At 43.7% G+C, this 22,697-nt stretch overlaps 1 protein-coding gene across 1 annotated transcript in view; it reads right to left on the reverse strand.

The window, feature by feature from the left end:
• Nucleotides 1-212: 212 nt before the first annotated feature.
• The window catches only part of LOC120018067 (voltage-gated potassium channel subunit beta-1-like), a 27,278-nt gene continuing 4,793 nt past the window's right edge, over nt 213-22,697 (reverse strand). Inside the window, exons 5-11 of the mRNA XM_038961030.1 lie at nt 21,511-21,597; nt 10,103-10,188; nt 6,254-6,374; nt 5,751-5,845; nt 5,018-5,138; nt 4,572-4,660; nt 213-1,486 (exon numbers count right to left, since the gene is read on the reverse strand). Of these exons, the coding sequence (XP_038816958.1) occupies nt 1,397-1,486; nt 4,572-4,660; nt 5,018-5,138; nt 5,751-5,845; nt 6,254-6,374; nt 10,103-10,188; nt 21,511-21,597 (689 nt within the window). The 3' untranslated portion in view covers nt 213-1,396. The remainder of the gene's footprint in view (nt 1,487-4,571; nt 4,661-5,017; nt 5,139-5,750; nt 5,846-6,253; nt 6,375-10,102; nt 10,189-21,510; nt 21,598-22,697) is intronic.

The raw sequence follows: 22,697 nt of genomic DNA on the forward strand, positions 1-22,697 counted from the left end.
ATTGTTCATTCCTTCCATAATGAGTTATTTATAAAATGTTAAATCCACTTTGTGTTTATTTTAAAGAAAAGTAGCCTAAGCTAAATGGGTAAAACCCAGGGGCGGAGGAGGACTGGTATCAGGCCCAAACAGCCATGGATGCATGGTGCTGCTGACAGAGGAGAAACAGTGGAAAACTATTTACACAATATTCATAGATTATTTTGAGAATGCTTTATTTTAATCTGCAAAAAAGGGGGCTTGAGGTCTGTTTATGTTACAAGGTTTTCCACATAATGTTTAATAGATACACCCTTGAAAGACAAAACATTTAAACACGCAGAAGAAATGTATTTTCACATACTATTATAGAATAAATATATACCTTTTATAATTTCTCTAAATACTTCACCTAACTTTCGCATTATCACTGAAACTAGCAGGTAACATTGGTCTGGTGGGAGGTGGTGTCACAGAGTTGCTTGTGCTATCCCTGATTCACATCAGCAATCAACGATGCAGGTTCATTTCAGAGGCAGGAGTATCCTCTATGGCTGCAAACAGACAGTACACAGTACAGCACAGGAGACCACCTGCCCACTCAGGTGTCACTGGGAGTCTCAGTTGCCTTTTCTTGACTCCTCGCATCCTCTCCTCGCCTCCTTCTCAAAACCAATTGGATGAGAAAGTCAGTTTGCTCCCCTAAGACCTTCCCCTCCAATCGATTTTGAGAAAGAGGTGAGGAGAGAGGAAGTCAAGGGGAAAATCTCAATTGCATACTCTTTGCCGCCTCCTCAAAACCTATTGGATGAGAAACCCAGAGGTCCCTCCCTTCTGATCTTCTCCACCAATGGGTTTTGAGAAGGAGGCGAGGAGACAGCATGCAAGGAGTGTGCAATTGAGATTTTCCATATCTCTCTCGCTGAGAATCTATTAAAGATATTCCATAGCAGTTCCTCATACGACCAGAGGGGGACGACAACATGCACAGTCTACCCCTCGCAGACAGAACAAACCCCTGTCACTGAAACTCAATGTCCCAGGGTGCTCTACGTTGCAAGGTCAAACAAGTGTCAAATACAGTAGACTGGCTGGAGAGAGGAGTTTGTGCTTATGAAGAGAAAGTCCAGGCACACCAGAGAGGGGAAGCATGCATCTACATGGTTAATACACTCAGGAGTCAGAGAATCTACTGATAGAGTAAGCTGAGCTGAAAGCTGGTCTAGGCAGAGGGTTAGCAGGGTTAGGCTGAACTGAGCTTGGTTACACTGGGCTAAGAAGGCTGGGGCTGAGCTGAGCAGGCCGCAACTGGGCTGGATTAGACTGAGCTGAAACCCCATGGAGGCTGAGCCCAGGTGGTTGGTGGAACTGGATCCACAGTGGTTGTACAGTAGTGGTTCTGCTTCCTCCTGGGTGTCTAGGAGCGATACTCTTTCTTAATGTACGGCTTGTTCCCCAGTATGCGATCGATGTCCGACACCACATGAGACGTCATTTTTGGAAGGAACTGTGGAAAATAGCAGAACGTGTGTGAGTGTACGTGTGTGTGTACACATGTTTTCCAACATTATCAGGACCATAATATCCTGACAAAGTAGGAAAACAAGACATTGTTTTAAAGGACAGGACTTTTTCCATGTCCTGAATTAGTTAAAATTAGAAAAATGAGTTATAGATCTTTCATTCTCATTGAAAACAAGTCTAAGAAGCAGTAGATCTGTTCTATGTCTGATATTTCTGTGCTTCCAGTTCTTAAGTTTTATTTTTGCGATTTTTACTTTCGGTTTTGTACACCAGCTTCAAATAGCTGAAAATACAATACAATATTTCACAGCAGTTTGGAAGGTACAATGATTCTCTACACTCTGAGTGCTTGTTTTGTCACATAAACTGAAATTAGGCAAACTATTAGAATTTTAGCAACCAGGAAATGGCAGAGAGATTCCTGCATATTGCACCTTTAAGGGTTAGGTTTAGGGTTAAAGGGAAATTTCACCACTGCTTGATTTCACTATATATATATCCATAAAATGTTATCAACATAACATATGTGTCATAAAAAATACATTTAGGAGCGTTTATGCATCTCACCGGTTGAAACGGGCCAGCTACATTGCCTGGTTGTAAGCAAACCACAATATCCAGAATTCATAGTGATTTCAGGACATGGAGGACCACTCCATGGAGGTGTGAGAAATATCAAAATGTCTGTAGCCAGCACTTTCAGCCCGAGGACTTTTGAAACGGAACTGAAGTCTCAATTGATGGGTTTGCCATGTCGTCGAACGTTGAAAAGGGATGCTACTCTATCGATGTTCCCCTTCACTTCAAAGAGGGAGCTTATCCGATCAGTCAACATCAACGCAGCAGAAAACAAGTCAAGCTGAGGTAATGTAGCTAACGTTACCTCAGCTAACTAGCTACAGTTGAAGTCAGAAGTTTACATACACCTTAGCCAAATACATTTAAACTCAGTTCTTCACAATTCCTGACATTTAATCAGAGTAAAAATTCCCTGTTTTAGGTCAGTTAGGATCACCACTTTATTTTAAGAATGTGAAATGTCAGAATAATAGTAGAGATAATGATTTATTTCAGCTTTTATTTCTTTAATCACATTCCCAGTGGGTCAGAAGTTTACATACACTCAATCATCAGAAGCATCCATAGTAGCTAATTATTGAGCAGTCTCGGACAGACAGTGAATGGTAACAGAGCTCCTGTGAACCTGTAAACTAGTACCGCCAGCATTTTGAAAAGCCTGCCTTCGAGGGTGGGAACAAGGAATTACGGCTCCCATCAGGCTGTAGTCTTTACAAAGCCAGGGAAAATGAGTCAACCTAGATACCCTGCAATGTCGTGGCAGACAGAAACATCATTGAGACAAGCACAGTGGCTCTATTGAGCAAGGACAACCATATCAACTCGTGCAATCAGCGAAACACAAAGGCCATGATAATTGCTACAAAACATGACCCCGTTCATTTTTACATTAGACAACAGGCTCAATCAACCAATGATGTCATTGGTTGAACTCTCCCGGTGTGAAAATGAATTATTTCTGAAACACCCTAACCATGTAATGGAAAAACAGTGTAGCGGTGAAGTTTCCCTTTAAGATTAGGGTTAGGTTTAAATTGACATTTTAGTCATTTAGCAGACGCTCTTATCCAGAGCGACTTACAGTAGAGTGCATACATTTTATTACATTTTTTACATACTGAGACAAGGATATCCCTACCGGCCAAACCCTCCCTAACCCGGACGACGCTATGCCAATTGTGCGTCGCCCCACGGACCTCCCGGTTGCGGCCGGCTGCGACAGAGCCTGGGCGCGAACCCAGCCCAGCCTGGGAGCGAACCCAGAGACTCTGGTGGCGCAGCTAGCACTGCGATGCAGTGCCCTAGACCACTGCGCCACCCGGGAGGTCTTAGTTACGGTCAGGGTTAGATTTAAGGTTAGCTTTAGGAGTTAGGGTTAGATTTAAGGTCAGGGTTAGATTTAAGGTTAGAGGTAGATTTAAAGTCAGGGTTAGATTTAAGGTCAGGGTTAGATTTAAGGTTAGGTTTAGAGTTAGGTTAAGGTTAGATTTAAGGTCAGGGTTAGATTTAAGGTAAGGTTTAGAGTTAGGTTAAGGTTAGATTTAAGGTCAGGGTTAGATTTAAGGTTAGATTTAAGGTCAGGGTTAGATTAAAGGGTAGGTTTTGGGTTAGGTTAAGGTTAGATTTAAGGTCAGGGTTAGATTTAGGGTTAGATTTAAAGTCAGGGGTAAATTTAAGGTTAGGGTTAGATTTAAGGTATTTTACGCTGCTGGTACTCTCTGTTTATTATCTTTGCATAGTCACTATAACTCTACTTACATGTATATATTACCTCAATTACCTCGACTAACCGGTGCCCCCACACATTGACTCTGTACCGGTACCGGTGTACCGGTGTATATAGCCTCGCTATTGTTATTTTACTGCTGCTCTTTAATTATATATTTTTTTCTTAAAACTGCATTGTTGGTTAAGGGCTTGTAAGTAAATTTCACTGTAATGTCTACTACACCTGTTGTATTCGGCGCATGTGACAAATAACATTTTGATTTGATTTTAAGGTTAGGTTTAGGAGTTAGGTTTAGAGTTAGGTTAAGGTTTGGGTTAGGTTTAGGGTTAGGTTAAGGTTTGGGTTAGGTTAAGATTTGGGTTAGGTTTAGGGTTTAGGTTAAGGTTTGGGTTAGGTTAAGGTTTGGGTTTGGGTTAGGTTAAGATTTGGGTTAGGTTTAGGATTAGGTTAAGGTTTGGGTTAGGGTTAGGTTTGGGTTAGGTTTAGGGTTAGGTTAAGGTTTGGGTTAGGTTTAGGGTTAGGGTAAATAGGAATTTGAATGGGAATACATTTTCACTCCCCAAAAATGTGTGTATGTGTGTGTGTGTGTGTGTGTTTACAATAGGAGGCTGCTGAGGGGAGAACGGCTCATAATAATGTCTGGAACGGAGCAAATGGAACGGCATCAAACACCTGGAAACCATGGAAACCACGTGTTTGATGTATTTGATACCATTCCAATGATTCCACTCCAGTCATTACCACCTCCTGTGATGTTTACCTGTATGGAACCCAGGTTCTCTGTTAGCTGCTCTGGACTGGAGGATCCCAGGAGGACTGAGCTCACCCCTTCGTTCCTCAAACACCAGGCTAGGGAAGGAGAGAAGGAAGGAGGGAGGAAAGGAGAGAGCGGGGGGACATTTATGGGTTGTTTAATCTAGTGTGACAATAATGGCATTCCTCATTTGGTAATTGGTATTTTATTAGGATCCCATTAACTGTTGCAAAAGCAGCAGCTACTCTTCCTGGGTTCCACACAAAACATGAAACATGACATAGTACAGAACATCAATAGACAAGAACAGCTCAAGGACAGAACTACATACATTTACATGGGAATGTACTGCTGACATCCACTAGGTGGCGCTCTACCATCATTAATACTTAAGTACTGGAACAACGTAGTGTGCATGTGTGTGATTGCACGCCCGTACTCCTCTCTCTCACCCACGGCCAGTTGTGGGAGAGTACAGCCCAGCTTCTCAGCGATGTGTCCCAGCTCCTTCAGCTTAGCCTGCTGTTTCCTCCCATCCTCACTCACTATCTTCTCCTTTAACCACTGGTACGACTGCAGAGAGAGAGAGAGAGAAAAGATGAGGGAAAGAGAGGAGAGGGAGAGAGAAAGAGAGGGCGGGAGAGAGAGAAAGAGAGGGGGAAAGAGGGAGGGAGAGAGGGACAGAGAGAGAGAGGGAAAGGGAGGGAGAGAGAGAAAGGGAAAGAGGGAGGAGAGAGAGAGGGAAAGAGAGAGAGGAAGAGTTAGGGAGAGAGAAAGAGAGGGAGGGAGAGAGATAGAGAAGAGGGAGAGATAGGGAGAGAGAATGAGGGAGGTAGAGAAAGAGGGGATGTAAAAAGTGAGAAAGGAGAGAGGGAGATGAGAAGAGGAACGGAGAGGAAGATTTCCACCATATTGGCTTCCCCTATCCAGTTCCAGCAGATAGATCAGTGCAGATAGATCAGTGGATGACACTGGATCCGCCAGGTCGCTCAAGATCCAAGGCAAAATTAAACGTCCGTCCAGGTACCCAGGAAGTCGGGAGATGACTTAAAAAAACATCCACTAAGGGCAACGTTGAGTGCTATTACCATCAAGTAGGCTTGCGGTTTGCTAAGGTGTTGTGGACGGTTGTTCAATCCCAGTGCTAGAGACCGTGAAAGCTTGTTGAGTGGATACAGAGTTTACCTTCATGGATGCCCTGGAGGTTTCTGGGATGCCGTTCTGGTACTTCCCCGTGATGATGCCACAGGCCAGCGGAGACCACGTCATCGCCCCAACACCTGTCACCATGGAGACCAGAGGGAATGTGGGAACAGTGAGGGAGTGAGTGACAGATAACTGTGAGATCTCTAACACAGTCAGTCAGTCAGACACCAAACAGACGCTCATGAAATCCCCAGTCTGAACCACAGCAGATGTTAGGGGAGTGTTCTCAGGAGAACGTTATCATATCACTTTATTACAATCATCGACAATCACGTAAGAATTGATTATGGATGTATCCACTGATTACAACCCAGCAGTAGATGTGAGGTTGTGTGTGTGTGTGTGTGTGTGTGTGTGTGTGTGTGTGTGTGTGTGTGTGTGTGTGTGTGTGTGTGTGTGTGTGTGTGTGTGTGTGTGTGTGTGTGAGAACCGCCCAGCAGACGAGGGAAGGGGTGTGGCCAGCCTGGATGATTGACACATGCCTATCTTGTGGTAGAGTTCTGGAAGCTGGACCTCCACCTTCTCCCTCTGGAAGAGATGGTACTCAGCCTGCTCACACACCGGAGGGATCAGGTTAAACTGTCTGGCCACAGAGTACGCCTCCTATATATAGAGAGATAGAGAGGGGGGGGGGGGGGGGAGCAGGGGAAAAGAAAGAGAGGTGGAGGGATAGAGAGAGCGAGAGAGAGGGGAGGATGGAGAGGCAGGTGAGAGGGAGTGAATGTGGGAAAGAGATGAGGAGAGGGATACTAATCAGAATTCACAATGCTATGCAAACCTTAAGAAGATTACACACATTGATATACTGAATGCAGCTCATTTAGCTGAGTCTATATTCCACACACTGACTCACCTGCCTCGCATATCTATGTTTCCTTAAGTATGTTTACAAAGAACTCATTGCCTTCTTAAACATTAGCAAAACCATATTTATCTGCTACATGCAGCTGTGCCACAAGCCCGGAAACCTTGTGTATACCCCTGCATTATAGATACAATCTAAATTATAGTGCTTTCATCTGGGCTGCTACACTACAAAACAATCTTTTCAAATTCACCCTAATCACAATCAACACAGCACCATGTACAGCACTTAACACAGACTGAGGGAGAACGAGAGGAAAAGGAGGAGAGGTTGTTGCCTATAGGGAAGCCTGAGGATGCTTTAGCAATCAGTCATTGTCAGGCTTCAGGAAATGTAGTTACCCAACACCTCCCCGATCCTCCCCCTTCTCCTCCAAATCAGCCAGGACATAAACAGGCCTCTATCTCTCTCCCCTTCTCCTCCAAATCAGCCAGGACATAAACAGGCCTCTATCTCTCTCCCCTTCTCCTCCAAATCAGCCAGGACATAAACAGGCATTTATCTCTCTCCCCCATCTCTCGCTCTCTCTCTCTCTCCATGTTTGTGTAAACCGTATGTTTGACCCCCCTGGTGTAGACCGTATGTTTGACCCCCCTGGTATAGACTGTATGTTTGACCCCCCTGATGTAGACCGTATGTTTGACCCCCCTGGTATAGACCGTATGTTTGACCCCCCTGATGTAGACCGTATGTTTGACCCCCCTGGTGTAGACTGTATGATTGACCCACCTAGTGTAGACTGTATGTTTGACCCCCCTGGTGTAGACCGTATATTTGACCCCCCTGGTGTAGACCGTATGATTGACCCCCCTAGTGTAGACTGTATGCTTGACCCCCCTGGTGTAGACCGTATGTTTGACCCTCCTGGTGTGGAACGTATCTTTGACCCCCCCTGGTGTAGACCGTATCTTTGACCCCCCTGGTGTGGAACGTATCTTTGACCCCCCTGGTGTAGACCGTATCTTTGACCCCCCTGGTGTGGACCGTATCTTTGACCCCCTGGTGTGGAACGTATGTTTGACCCCCTGGTGTAGACCGTATCTTTGACCTCCCTGGTATAGACCGTATGTTTGACCCCCCTGATGTAGACCGTATGTTTGACCCCCCTGGTGTAGACTGTATGATTGACCCACCTAGTGTAGACTGTATGTTTGACCCCCCTGGTGTAGACCGTATATTTGACCCCCCTGGTGTAGACCGTATGATTGACCCCCCTAGTGTAGACTGTATGCTTGACCCCCCTGGTGTAGACCGTATGTTTGACCCTCCTGGTGTGGAACGTATCTTTGACCCCCCTGGTGTAGACCGTATCTTTGACCCCCCTGGTGTGGAACGTATCTTTGACCCCCCTAGTGTAGACCGTATCTTTGACCCCCCTGGTGTGGACCGTATCTTTGACCCCCTGGTGTGGAACGTATGTTTGACCCCCTGGTGTAGACCGTATCTTTGACCCCCCTGGTGTAGACCGTATGATTGACCCCCCTGGTGTAGACCGTATGATTGACCCCCCTGGTGTAGACAGTATGATTGACCCCCCTAGTGTAGACTATGTTTGACCCCCCTGGTATAGACCGTATATTTGACCCCCCTGGTGTAGACCGTATGATTGACCCCCCTGGTGTAGACCGTATGATTGACCCCCCTAGTGTAGACTGTATGCTTGACCCCCCTGGTGTAGACCGTATATTTGACCCCCCTGGTGTAGACCGTATGATTGACCCCCCTATTGTAGACTGTATGCTTGACCCCCCTGGTGTAGACCGTATATTTGACCCCCCTGGTGTAGACCGTATGATTGACCCCCCTAGTGTAGACTGTATGCTTGACCCCCCTGGTGTAGACCGTATATTTGACCCCCCTGGTGTAGACCGTATGATTGACCACCCTAGTGTAGACTGTATGCTTGACCCCCCTGGTGTAGACCGTATGCTTGACCCCCCTGGTGTAGACCGTATGCTTGACCCCCCTGGTGTAGACCGTATGATTGACCCCCCTGGTGTAGACCGTATGATTGACCCCCCTGGTGTAGACAGTATGATTGACCCCCCTAGTGTAGACTGTATGTTTGACCCCCCTGGTATAGACCGTATATTTGACCCCCCTGGTGTAGACCGTATGATTGACCCCCCTGGTGTAGACCGTATGATTGACCCCCCTAGTGTAGACTGTATGCTTGACCCCCCTGGTGTAGACCGTATATTTGACCCCCCTGGTGTAGACCGTATGATTGACCCCCCTAGTGTAGACTGTATGCTTGACCCCCCTGGTGTAGACCGTATGCTTGACCCCCCTGGTGTAGACCGTATCTTTGACCCCCCTGGTGTAGACCGTATGATTGACCCCCCTGGTGTAGACCGTATGATTGACCCCCCTGGTGTAGACAGTATGATTGACCCCCCTGGTGTAGACTGTATGTTTGACCCCCCTGGTATAGACCGTATATTTGACCCCCCTGGTGTAGACCGTATGATTGACCCCCCTGGTGTAGACCGTATGATTGACCCCCCTAGTGTAGACTGTATGCTTGACCCCCCTGGTGTAGACCGTATATTTGACCCCCCTGGTGTAGACCGTATGATTGACCCCCCTATTGTAGACTGTATGCTTGACCCCCCTGGTGTAGACCGTATATTTGACCCCCCTGGTGTAGACCGTATGATTGACCCCCCTAGTGTAGACTGTATGCTTGACCCCCCTGGTGTAGACTGTATGCTTGACCCCCCTGGTGTAGACCGTATATTTGACCCCCCTGGTGTAGACCGTATGATTGACCCCCCTAGTGTAGACTGTATGCTTGACCCCCCTGGTGTAGACCGTATATTTGACCCCCCTGGTGTAGACCGTATGATTGACCCCCCTATTGTAGACTGTATGCTTGACCCCCCTGGTGTAGACCGTATATTTGACCCCCCTGGTGTAGACCGTATGATTGACCCCCCTAGTGTAGACTGTATGCTTGACCCCCCTGGTGTAGACCGTATATTTGACCCCCCTGGTGTAGACCGTATGATTGACCGCCCAAGTGTAGACTGTATGCTTGACCCCCCTGGTGTAGACCGTATGATTGACCCCCCTAGTGTAGACTGTATGCTTGACCCTCCTGGTGTAGACCGTATGATTGACCCCCCTAGTGTAGACTGTATGCTTGACCCCCCTGGTGTAGACCGTATGTTTGACCCCCCTGGTATAGACAGATGACATCATTTGAGGGCTCACAAACACAATGAAAGCTGATGAAAAACTGTCTGAGAACAAAGGTGCAGACGGTCTGTGAACGTTCCGTGTAGACTTGCTGTATGAGCATGATTTGTAATGAGAGTTTTCCACAGGTTGAGTGAAGGTTGTGTGAGGGTCGTAGAGATGTTTTGACACTTACCATGATCTCCATGGCTGTCCATCTAAACGTCCCCCCGGTACATGGTTAAGGGTCAGGGGTTAGGGGTCAAAGTTCATAGGGTTAACTCACCATGATCTCCATGGCTGTCCATCGAGAAGTCCCCCAGTACATGGACATCCCCTGGTTGATCACATAAGTCATGGCTCTCACAATCTCTGAGGAGATAAGGACAGCAATCAACCAACATTCAATCAATCAAATCATTGATCAATCCATCAGCTCATTAGATGCATGTGTGTGAAGGACTTTGGAGATCCCTGCAGACACACTAGATATCACTGACAGTGTCACCAGCAAAGCACCCCCACACCATCACACCTCCTCCTCCATGCTTCACGGTGGGAACCACACATGCGGAAATCATCCGTTCACTTACAGTACTCTGTGTCTCACAAAGACACGGAGGTTGGAACCAAAAATGTCAAATTTGCACTCATCAGACCAAAGGACAGATTTCCACTGGTCTAATGTCTATTGCTCATGTTTCTTGGCCCAAGCAAGTCTCTTCTTCTTATTAGTGTCCTTTAGTAGTGGTTTCTTTGCAGCAATTCGACCATGAAGGCCTGATTCACATAGTCACCTCTGAACAATTGATGTTGAAATGTGTCTGTTACTTGAACTCTGTGAAGCATTTATTTGGTCTGCAATTTCTGAGGCTGGTAACTCTAATGATCTTATCCTCTGCAGCAGAGGTAACTCTGGGTCTTCCTTTCCTTTGGCGCTCCTCATGAGAGCCAGTTTCATCATGGCTCCCGATGGTTTTTGCGACTGCACTTGAAGAAACTTTCAAAGTTCTTGAAATGTTCTGTATTGACTGACCTTCATGTCTTAATAAAGTAATGATGGACTGTCGTTTCTCTTTGCTTATTTGACCTGTTCTTGCCATAATATGGACTTGGTCTTTTACCAAATAGGGCTATCTTCTGTATACCACCCCTACCTTGTCATAACACAACTGATTGGCTCAAACGCATTAAGGAAAGAAATTCCACAAATGAACTTCATGATTCCGTATGTGTTATTTCATAGTTTTGACGTCTTCACTGTTATTCTACAATGTAGAAAATAGTAAAAATAAAGAAAAACCCTTGAATGTGTAGGTTTGTCCAAACTTTTGACTGGTACTGTATATATATATATATATACACATCACCAGGGGACACTGTAGTCTTCCGGCCTGGGTTGTACTCCTGGACTGACAATGACCCAACTACACTTGAAGGCCACCAACCCGTCCCCGGAGCCCTCTCTCTCTCTCTCCTGCTGACAATACATTCCTTCTCACTTCTCTAATGAGCCCACTAATGACTAGGGACAGGCTAAAGTTATAATGTGCTGCAAACCACCAGTACATTATTAATGAAGCAATTAGTTCCAACACTAGCATCTGAGCTACACAGCACTATGAAGGGAGCCTTAGTTGACATCTGTTATTGTTCTCATCCCTGTGTAGCTGGTACCTAGCAGGACCAGGTTTAGGGGACGGGGAATGATGAGAGAAAGTACACTCCTGGTTAGCGAATTTAAACTTCCAAAACTCACCATGGGCAAATTACAGCCTTGTCAATCATTGACTGATTTGTACCAAACAGGAGAGCTAAACGACTGTCACTGTGGGCTCAGCGACACGGACAACTGATGCTCACCAAGATAAAAAACACTAAAAGAGATGATGTAATGAAGAGAGACAGAGAGAAGGAAAGACAGGTTGAGTAAAATAAATCAAATGTGATCTAACTAAAGAAAACGGCAATGGGTCAGAAGAGGGGCAAAGATCCAACTCCTCATTGTATTCTATTTCTGCCGCTCGCTTTTCTTTAATTGTGGTACAAGAACACACACACACCAGTAATTAACATCCGCAGGTTCATGCAACTCACACAGAGCTCAGTAAATACCATTGTGCATCTCTCTCTCTCTCTCTCTCTCTCTCTCTCTCTCTCTCTCTCTTTCTCTCAATTACATTCAAAGGGGCTTTGTTGGCATGGAAAATAATGTTTACATTGTCAAAGCAAGTGAAATAAGCATTCACAAATTAACATTTAACATTAAACACAAGAGAAAGCTGTTTGAAATGTTATATTATTAACGCTGTACCGTGTTGTTATTAACTATGTACCGTGTTGTTATTAACTATGTACCGTGTTGTTATTAACTATGTACCGTGTTGTTATTAACTATGTACCGTGTTGTTATTAACGCTGTACCGTGTTGTTATTAACTATGTACCGTGTTGTTATTAACTATGTACCGTGTTGTTATTAACTATGTACCGTGTTGTTATTAACTATGTACCGTGTTGTTATTAACTATGTACCGCGTTGTTATTAACTTTGTACCGCGTTGTTCTTAACCCTGTACCGTGTTTTTATTAACGCTGTACCGTGTTGTTATTAACGCTGTACCGTGTTGTTATTAACGCTATACCGTGTTGTTATTAACTATGTACCGTGTTGTTATTAACTATGTACCGTGTTGTTATTAACGCTATACCGTGTTGTTATTAACGCTGTACCGTGTTGTTATTAACGCTGTACCGTGTTGTTATTAACACTGTACCGTGTTGTTATTAACGCTGTACCGTGTTGTTATTAAAACTGTACCGTGTTGTTATTAACGCTGTACCGTGTTGTTATTAACTATGTACCGTGTTGTTATTAACTATGTACCGCGTTGTTATTAACTATGTACCGTGTTGTTATTAACTATGTACCGTGTTGTTATTAACGCTGTACCGTGTTGTTATTGACGCTGTACCGTGTTGTTATTAACTATGTACCGTGTTGTTATTAACGCTGTACCGTGTTGTTATTAACGCTGTACCGTGTTGTTATTAACGCTGTACCGTGTTGTTATGAACTATGTACCGTGTTGTTATTAACGCTGTACCGTGTTGTTATTAACGCTGTACCGTGTTGTTATTAACGCTGTACCGTGTTGTTATTAAAACTGTACCGTGTTGTTATTAACACTGTACCGTGTTGTTATTAACCCTGTACCGTGTTGTTATTAACGCTGTACCGTGTTGTTATTAACTATGTACCGTGTTGTTATTAACTATGTACCGCGTTGTTATTAACGCTGTACCGTGTTGTTATTAACGCTGTACCGTGTTGTTATTGACGCTGTACCGTGTTGTTATTAACGCTGTACCGTGTTGTTATTAACGCTGTACCGTGTTGTTATTAACGCTGTACCGTGTTGTTATTAACGCTGTACCGTGTTGTTATTAACGCTGTACCGTGTTGTTATTAACTATGTACCGTGTTGTTATTAACTATGTACCGTGTTGTTATTAACGCTGTACCGTGTTGTTATTAACGCTGTACCGTGTTGTTATTAACCCTGTACCGTGTTGTTATTAACGCTGTACCGTGTTGTTATTAACTATGTACCGTGTTGTTATTAACACTGTACCGTGTTGTTATTAACTATGTACCGTGTTGTTATTAACCCTGTACCGTGTTGTTATTAACTATGTACCGTGTTGTTATTAACACTGTACCGTGTTGTTATTAACTATGTACCGTGTTGTTATTAACGCTGTACCGTGTTGTTATTAACTATGTACCGTGTTGTTATTAACACTGTACCGTGTTGTTATTAACTATGTACCGTGTTGTTATTAACCCTGTACCGTGTTGTTATTAACTATGTACCGTGTTGTTATTAACACTGTACCGTGTTGTTATTAACTATGTACCGTGTTGTTATTAACGCTGTACCGTGTTGTTATTAACCCTGTACCGTGTTGTTATTAACTATGTACCGTGTTGTTATTAACTATGTACCGTGTTGTTATTAACACTGCACCGTGTTGTTATTAACCATGTACCGTGTTGTTATTAACCCTGTACCGTGTTGTTATTAACTATGTACCGTGTTGTTATTAACACTGTACCGTGTTGTTATTAACTATGTACCGTGTTGTTATTAACGCTGTACCGTGTTGTTATTAACGCTGTACCGTGTTGTTATTAACGCTGCACCGTGTTGTTATTAACCCTGTACCGTGTTGTTATTAACCCTGTACCGTGTTGTTATTAACGCTGTACCGTGTTGTTATTAACGCTGTACCGTGTTGTTATTAACGCTGTACCGTGTTGTTATTAACCCTGTACCGTGTTGTTATTAACTATGTACCGTGTTGTTATTAACTATGTACCGTGTTGTTATTAACGCTGTACCGTGTTGTTATTAACGCTGTACCGTGTTGTTATTAACGCTGTACCGTGTTGTTATTAACGCTGTACCGTGTTGTTATTAACCCTGTACCGTGTTGTTATTAACTATGTACCGTGTTGTTATTAACGCTGTACCGTGTTGTTATTAACGCTGTACCGTGTTGTTATTAACGCTGTACCGTGTTGTTATTAACACTGTACCGTGTTGTTATTAACGCTGTACCGTGTTGTTATTAACCCTGTACCGTGTTGTTATTAACTATGTACCGTGTTGTTATTAACTATGTACCGTGTTGTTATTAACGCTGTACCGTGTTGTTATTGACGCTGTACCGTGTTGTTATTAACGCTGTACCGTGTTGTTATTAACGCTGTACCGTGTTGTTATTAACGCTGTACCGTGTTGTTATTAACTATGTACCGTGTTGTTATTAACGCTGTACCGTGTTGTTATTAACGCTGTACCGTGTTGTTATTAACGCTGTACCGTGTTGTTATTAACGCTGTACCGTGTTGTTATTAACTATGTACCGTGTTGTTATTAACGCTGTACCGTGTTGTTATTAACGCTGTACCGTGTTGTTATTAACTATGTACCGTGTTGTTATTAACGCTGTACCGTGTTGTTATTAACCCTGTACCGTGTTGTTATTAACGCTGTACCGTGTTGTTATTAACGCTGTACCGTGTTGTTATTAACGCTGTACCGTGTTGTTATTAACGCTGTACCGTGTTGTTATTAACGCTGTACCGTGTTGTTATTAACACTGTACCGTGTTGTTATTAACTATGTACTGTGTTTTTATTAACGCTGTACCGTGTTGTTATTAACGCTGTACCGTGTTGTTATTAACGCTGTACCGTGTTGTTATTAACGCTGTACCGTGTTGTTATTAACGCTGTACCGTGTTGTTATTAAAACTGTACCGTGTTGTTATTAACGCTGTACCGTGTTGTTATTAACTATGTACCGTGTTGTTATTAACGCTGTACCGTGTTGTTATTAACGCTGTACCGTGTTGTTATTAACGCTGTACCGTGTTGTTATTAACGCTGTACCGTGTTGTTATTAACTATGTACCGTGTTGTTATTAATGCTGTACCGTGTTGTTATTAAAACTGTACCGTGTTGTTATTAACGCTGTACCGTGTTGTTATTAACGCTGTACCGTGTTGTTATTAACGCTGTACCGTGTTGTTATTAACGCTGTACCGTGTTGTTATTAACTATGTACCGTGTTGTTATTAACTATGTACCGTGTTGTTATTAACTATGTACCGTGTTGTTATTAACGCTGTACCGTGTTGTTATTAAAACTGTACCGTGTTGTTATTAACTATGTACCGTGTTGTTATTAACGCTGTACCGTGTTGTTATTAACGCTGTACCGTGTTGTTATTAACTATGTACCGTGTTGTTATTAACGCTGTACCGTGTTGTTATTAACGCTGTACCGTGTTGTTATTAATGCTGTACCGTGTTGTTATTAACGCTGTACCGTGTTGTTATTAACTATGTACCGTGTTGTTATTAACGCTGTACCGTGTTGTTATTAACGCTGTACCGTGTTGTTATTAACGCTGTACCGTGTTGTTATTAACTATGTAGCGTGTTGTTATTAACGCTGTACCGTGTTGTTATTAACGCTGTACCGTGTTGTTATTAAAACTGTACCGTGTTGTTATTAACTATGTACCGTGTTGTTATTAACGCTGCACCGTGTTGTTATTAACGCTGTACCGTGTTGTTATTAACTATGTACCGTGTTGTTATTAACTATGTACCGTGTTGTTATTAACTATGTACCGTGTTGTTATTAACGCTGTACCGTGTTGTTATTAACTATGTACCGTGTTGTTATTAACGCTGTACCGTGTTGTTATTAACTATGTACCGTGTTGTTATTAACGCTGTACCGTGTTGTTATTAAAACTGTACCGTGTTGTTATTAACACTGTACCGTGTTGTTATTAACACTGTACCGTGTTGTTATTAACGCTGTACCGTGTTATTAAAACTGTACCGTGTTGTTATTAACACTGTACCGTGTTGTTATGAACTATGTACCGTGTTGTTATTAACGCTGTACCGTGTTGTTATTAACTATGTACCGTGTTGTTATTAACGCTGTACCGTGTTGTTATTAATGCTGTACCGTGTTGTTATTAACTATGTACCGTGTTGTTATTAACTTTGTACCGTGTTGTTCTTAACCCTGTACCGTGTTTTTATTAACGCTGTACCGTGTTGTTATTAACGCTGTACCGTGTTGTTATTAACTATGTACCGTGTTGTTATTAACGCTGTACCGTGTTGTTATTAACGCTGTACCGTGTTGTTATTAACTTTGTACCGTGTTGTTCTTAACCCTGTACCGTGTTTTTATTAACGCTGTACCGTGTTGTTATTAACTATGTACCGTGTTGTTATTAACTATGTACCGTGTTGTTATTAACTATGTACCGTGTTGTTATTAACTATGTACCGTGTTGTTATTAACTATGTACCGTGTTGTTATTAACTATGTACCGTGTTGTTATTAAAACTGTACCGTGTTGTTATTAACTATGTACCGTGTTGTTATTAACGCTGTACCGTGTTGTTATTAACGCTGTACCGTGTTGTTATTAACGCTGTACCGTGTTGTTATTAACGCTATACCGTGTTGTTATTAACGCTGTACCGTGTTGTTATTAACGCTGTACCGTGTTGTTATTAACGCTGTACCGTGTTGTTATTAACTATGTACCGTGTTGTTATTAACTATGTAGCGTGTTGTTATTAACGCTGTACCGTGTTGTTATTAACGCTGTACCGTGTTGTTATTAAAACTGTACCGTGTTGTTATTAACTATGTACCGTGTTGTTATTAACGCTGTACCGTGTTGTTATTAACGCTGTACCGTGTTGTTATTAACTATGTACCGTGTTGTTATTAACTATGTACCATGTTGTTATTAACTATGTACCGTGTTGTTATTAACGCTGTACCGTGTTGTTATTAACTATGTACCGTGTTGTTATTAACTATGTACCGTGTTGTTATTAACGCTGTACCGTGTTGTTATTAACTATGTACCGTGTTGTTATTAACTATGTACCGTGTTATTAACGCTGTACCGTGTTGTTATTAACTATGCACCGTGTTGTTATTAACGCTGTACCGTGTTGTTATTAACTATGTACCGTGTTGTTATTAACGCTGTACCGTGTTGTTATTAACTATGTACCATGTTGTTATTAACGCTGTACCGTGTTGTTATTAAAACTGTACCATGTTGTTATTAACTATGTACCGTGTTGTTATTAACGCTGTACCGTGTTGTTATTAACGCTGTACCGTGTTGTTATTAACTATGTACCGTGTTGTTATTAACACTGTACCGTGTTGTTATTAAAACTGTACCGTGTTGTTATTAACACTGTACCGTGTTGTTATTAACGCTGTACCGTGTTATTAAAACTGTACCGTGTTGTTATGAACACTGTACCGTGTTGTTATGAACTATGTACCGTGTTGTTATTAACGCTGTACCGTGTTGTTATTAACGCTGTACCGTGTTGTTATTAACTATGTACCGTGTTGTTATTAACGCTGTACCGTGTTGTTATTAACGCTGCACCGTGTTGTTATTAACGCTGTACCGTGTTGTTATTAACTATGTACCGTGTTGTTATTAACGCTGTACCGTGTTGTTATTAACGCTGTACCGTGTTGTTATTAACGCTGTACCGTGTTGTTATTAACGCTGTACCGTGTTGTTATTAACGCTGTACCGTGTTGTTATTAACGCTGTACCGTGTTGTTATTAACCCTGTACCGTGTTGTTATTAACTATGTACCGTGTTGTTATTAACGCTGTACCGTGTTGTTATTAACGCTGCACCGTGTTGTTATTAACGCTGTACCGTGTTGTTATTAACTATGTACCGTGTTGTTATTAACGCTGTACCGTGTTGTTATTAACGCTGTACCGTGTTGTTATTAACGCTGTACCGTGTTGTTATTAACCCTGTACCGTGTTGTTATTAACTATGTACCGTGTTGTTATTAACTATGTACCGTGTTGTTATTAACGCTGTACCGTGTTGTTATTAACCCTGTACCGTGTTGTTATTAACTATGTACCGTGTTGTTATTAACGCTGTACCGTGTTGTTATTAACTATGTACCGTGTTGTTACAATGTGCTAAAAGTAGAAATGACAAGGGAAAATAAATAAACAGATAAATATCTCTTTCTCCCTCTCCCACTTTTTCTCTCTCTAGCTGTTTCACTATCTCCCCCCTCTCTTTCTATCTCAATTCAAGGTCTCCCTCTCCCTCTCTCCCTCTCTCCCCCTCTCTCTCTCTCTCTCTCTCTCTCTCTCCCTCCCTCCCTCTCTCTCCCTCTCCCTCTCCCTCTCCCTCTCCCTCTCCCCCTCCCTCTCCCTATCTCTCTCGTGCTGCACTGTCTGCAAGGAGTGAAAGCCAATTCATGGCTGATCTGAAAATGTAGTCAGAGTCTCTGTATGAAGGTTCCTCTGGAGACCACATAGAGCTCATAATGCATCGTTGTGCACCTCCCAAATGTTGTTACAATGCGGAGGGCTCCTTATAGCTCCGCATTTACATGATTGGTTGACGGTAGGTGGGGGCGGAATGTCCTGTATAAACACAAACTCACTTCCTTGATAACCTTCTTCACAACAGCTCTACTCAACAGCACTGGGCTGCTCCTCAAAGCGCAAGGAGTATGACTGACTTCTGCAGAGGCCTTATCACCGTAAATGCTGCACGGTCAATGCAGAAGCCAGATTGACCATGCAGAGCCTTTAAGGCGGGAACAGATGGCAGATTGATTAGGCTTTTAAGGGGTACCAGAAGTTGGAGCTGGTCCATCACACAATGGTGCTATAGTGAGAACAAAATGAGTGGGAGAGGAGGGAGGTGGAGGAGTGAAAAGGAGAATGTTATGTCAGAATCATTTTCTATTGGGAGTCCTTGGTCAGGATGTGCTTGACAAAGACAGCTTTATGAAACACAAGCACTATGAGACCTGAGGGGCTAAACAGCTTTACGCTCTCATCACCACAGACTGATCTACATTCATCTCTCTCTCTCTCTCTCTCTCTCTTTCTCTCCCTCTTTCTGCTTTTTCACAATTTCTCCTTATTCACTCTATGAACAATGTTTTGTAAAAGCCAAAGAATATTAACAAAAGAACAAGACTGACTGAAGAACTTTGCATTTGTTTGTTTCGATGTTTCAAGATGTGCATGGGTTCATTGTGCTTGTAGACGTGTCTGTGTGAGAGTGAGTTCCACAGGGAACAGCACATTGTTTCTGATTCTTTTTACTACCACCACCAGCCCCCAGTGGTCCCCATAGGAACCGTCTTCAGTCCAAACAGTCAAGGCCAGGAATTCACTTTCTGAATTTCTTTGATATATATAAATACATTTATATATACAGTTGAAGTCGGAAGTTTACATACACTTAGGTTGGAGTCATTAAAACTCGTTTTTCAACCACTCCACACATTTCTTGTTAACAAACTATCGTTTTGGCAGGTCGGTTAGGACATCTACTTTGTGCATAACACAAGTAATTTTTCCAACAATTGTTTACAGACAGATTATTTCACTTATAATTCACTGTATCACAATTCCTGTGGGTCAGAAGTTTACATACACTAAATTGACTGTGCCTTTAAACAGCTTGGAAAATTCCAGAAAATGATGTCATGGCGTTAGAAGCTTCTGATAGGCTAATTGACATTATTTGAGTCAATTGGAGGTGTACCTGTGGATGTATTTCAAGGCCTACCTTCAAACTCAGTGCCTCTTTGCTTGACATCATGGGAAAATCAAAATAAATCAGCCAAGACCTCAGAAAAAAAAGTAGACCTCCACAAGTCTGGTTCATCCTTGGGAGCAATTTCCAAATGCCTGAAGGTACCACGTTCATCTGTACAAACAACAGTACGCAAGTATAAACACCATGGGACCACGCAGCCGTCATACCGCTCAGGAAGGATATGCATTCTGTCTCCTAGAGATGAATGTACTTTGGTGCGAAAAGTGCAAATCAATCCCAGAACAACAGCAAACGACCTTGTGAAGATGCTGGAGGAAACAGGTACAAAAGTATCTATATCCACATTAAAACGAGTCCTATATCGACATAGCCTGAAAGGCCGCTCAGCAAGGAAGAAGCCACTGCTCCAAAACCACCATATAAAAGCCAGACTACGGTTTGCAACTGCACATGGGGACAAAGATCGTACTTTTTGGACAAATGTCCTCTGGTCTGATGAAACAAAAATAGAACTGTTTGGCAATAATGACCATTGTTATGTTTGGAGGAAAAAGGGGTACGCTTGCAAGCCGAAGAACACCATCCCAACTGTGAAGCACGGGGGTGGCAGCATCATGTTGTGGGGGTGCTTTGCTGCAGGAGGGACTGGTGCACTTCACAAAATAGATGGCATCATGATGGAGGATAATGATGTGGATATATTGAAGCAACATCTCAAGACATCAGTCAGGAAGTTAAAGCTTGGTCGCAAATGGGTCTTCCAAATGGACAATGACCCCAAGCATACTTCCAAAATTGTGGCAAAATGGCTTAAGGACAACAAAGTCAAGGAATTGGAGTGGCCATCACAAATCCCTGACCTCAATCCTATAGAAAATGTGTTGGCAGAACTAAAAAAGCGTGTGCGAGTATGGAGGCCTACAAACCTTTCTCAGTTACTCTGTCAGGAGGAATGGGCCAAAATTCACCCAACTTATTGTGGGAAGCTTGTGGAAGGCTACCCGAAACGTTTGACCCAAGTTAAACAATTTAAAGGCAATGCTACCAAATACTAATTGAGTGTATGTAAACTTCTGACCCACTGGGAATGTGATGAAAGAAATTAAAGCTGAAATAAATAATTCTCTCTACTATTATTCTGACATTTCACATTCTTAAAATAAAGTGGTGATCCTAACTGACCTAAGACAGGGAATTTTTACTAGGATTAAATGTCAGGAATTGTGAAAAACTGAGTTTAAATGTATTTGGCTAAGGTGTATGTAAACCTCCGACTTCAACTGTATATGCTGTATAGATAGATAGATAGTTAACCTCAGTATAAACTGAAATCTTGATTCTTCTCTGGTTGTTAGTCTGGTAGAGCAACACATCTACTGCTTCCTGCCAATCCAATTGTAGTATTTCAGGCTATGAGACTAATCAACCAACTGCCCTCCTGACTTAGACAGGTTGCTCGGTCCCCGATGAAGAATGCTAAAAGACTGACTCACCCTCCATGGGTGTGTTGGTGTCGGGGCGGTTTGCAAAGACCACGTCTACGTATTCCAGCTGCAACCTCTGGAGAGAGCCCTTCAGACCTGGACAGAGAGAGGAGGGGAGAGGAGAGGAAGGGAGGGGCGAGGAGGACGGGAGAGGAGAGGAGGACGGGAGAGGAGAGGAAGGGAGGGGAGAGATGAGAGGAGGACGGGAGAGGTGAGGAAGGGAGAGAGAGGAGAACGGGAGAGGAGAGGAAGAGAGGGAGGGGAGAGGAGGACGGGAGAGGAGGACGGGAGAGGAGAGGAAGGGAGGGAGGGGAGAGGAGGACGAGAGAGGAGGACGGGAGAGGAGAGGAGGACGGGAGAGGAGGACGGGAGAGGAGAGGAAGGGAGGGGAGAGGAGGACGGGAGAAGAGAGGAAGGGAGAAGGATAGGAGGGGAGAGGAGGACGGGAGAGGAGAAGGGTTGAGGAGAGGAGAAGAGAAGGGGAATGGAGAGGAGAGTTGGGGCGAGTGGGGGACGGGAGAAAAGGAGAGGAGAGAGGAGGAGTGTTGAGGAGGGGAGGGGATAGGATAGGAGGGCAGAGAAGAGGAGGAGGGGAGGAGAGAAGAGGAGGAGGGGAAATATCAATCAATACAGTTCACAGGGGAGAGACTGGGTGAGACAGGGTGAAACACGGCGAGACAGAGTGAGATAAGGTGAGACACAGTGAGACAGGGTAAGATAAGGTGAGACACGGTGAGACATGGTGAGACAGGGTCAGACACAGTGAGACAGGGTGAGACAGGGTGAGACACAGTGAGAATCGGTGAGACAAGTTCAGATAGGGTGAGATAGAGTGCGACAGGGTCAGACACGGTGAGACAGTGTGAAACATGGTGAGACACAGTGAGACAGGGTGAGACACGGTGAGACAGGGTGAGACAGGGTGGGACAGGGTGAGACACGGTGAGACAAAATGAGACATGGTGAGACATGGTGAGACAGGGTGAGACATGGTGAGACAGGGTCAGATATGGTGAGACAGGGTGAGACACAGTGAGACAGGGTCAGACACGGTGAGACAGGGTGAGACAGGGTGAGACAAGGTGAGACAGGGTCAGACACGGTGAGACAGGGTGAGACACGGTGAGACAGGGTCAGCCACGGTGAGACAGGGTCAGCCACGGTGAGACAGGGTCAGACAGGGTGAGACAGGGTGA

The sequence above is a fragment of the Salvelinus namaycush genome, chromosome 23 (assembly GCF_016432855.1).
Source record: "Salvelinus namaycush isolate Seneca chromosome 23, SaNama_1.0, whole genome shotgun sequence".
Lineage (NCBI taxonomy): Eukaryota > Metazoa > Chordata > Actinopteri > Salmoniformes > Salmonidae > Salvelinus > Salvelinus namaycush.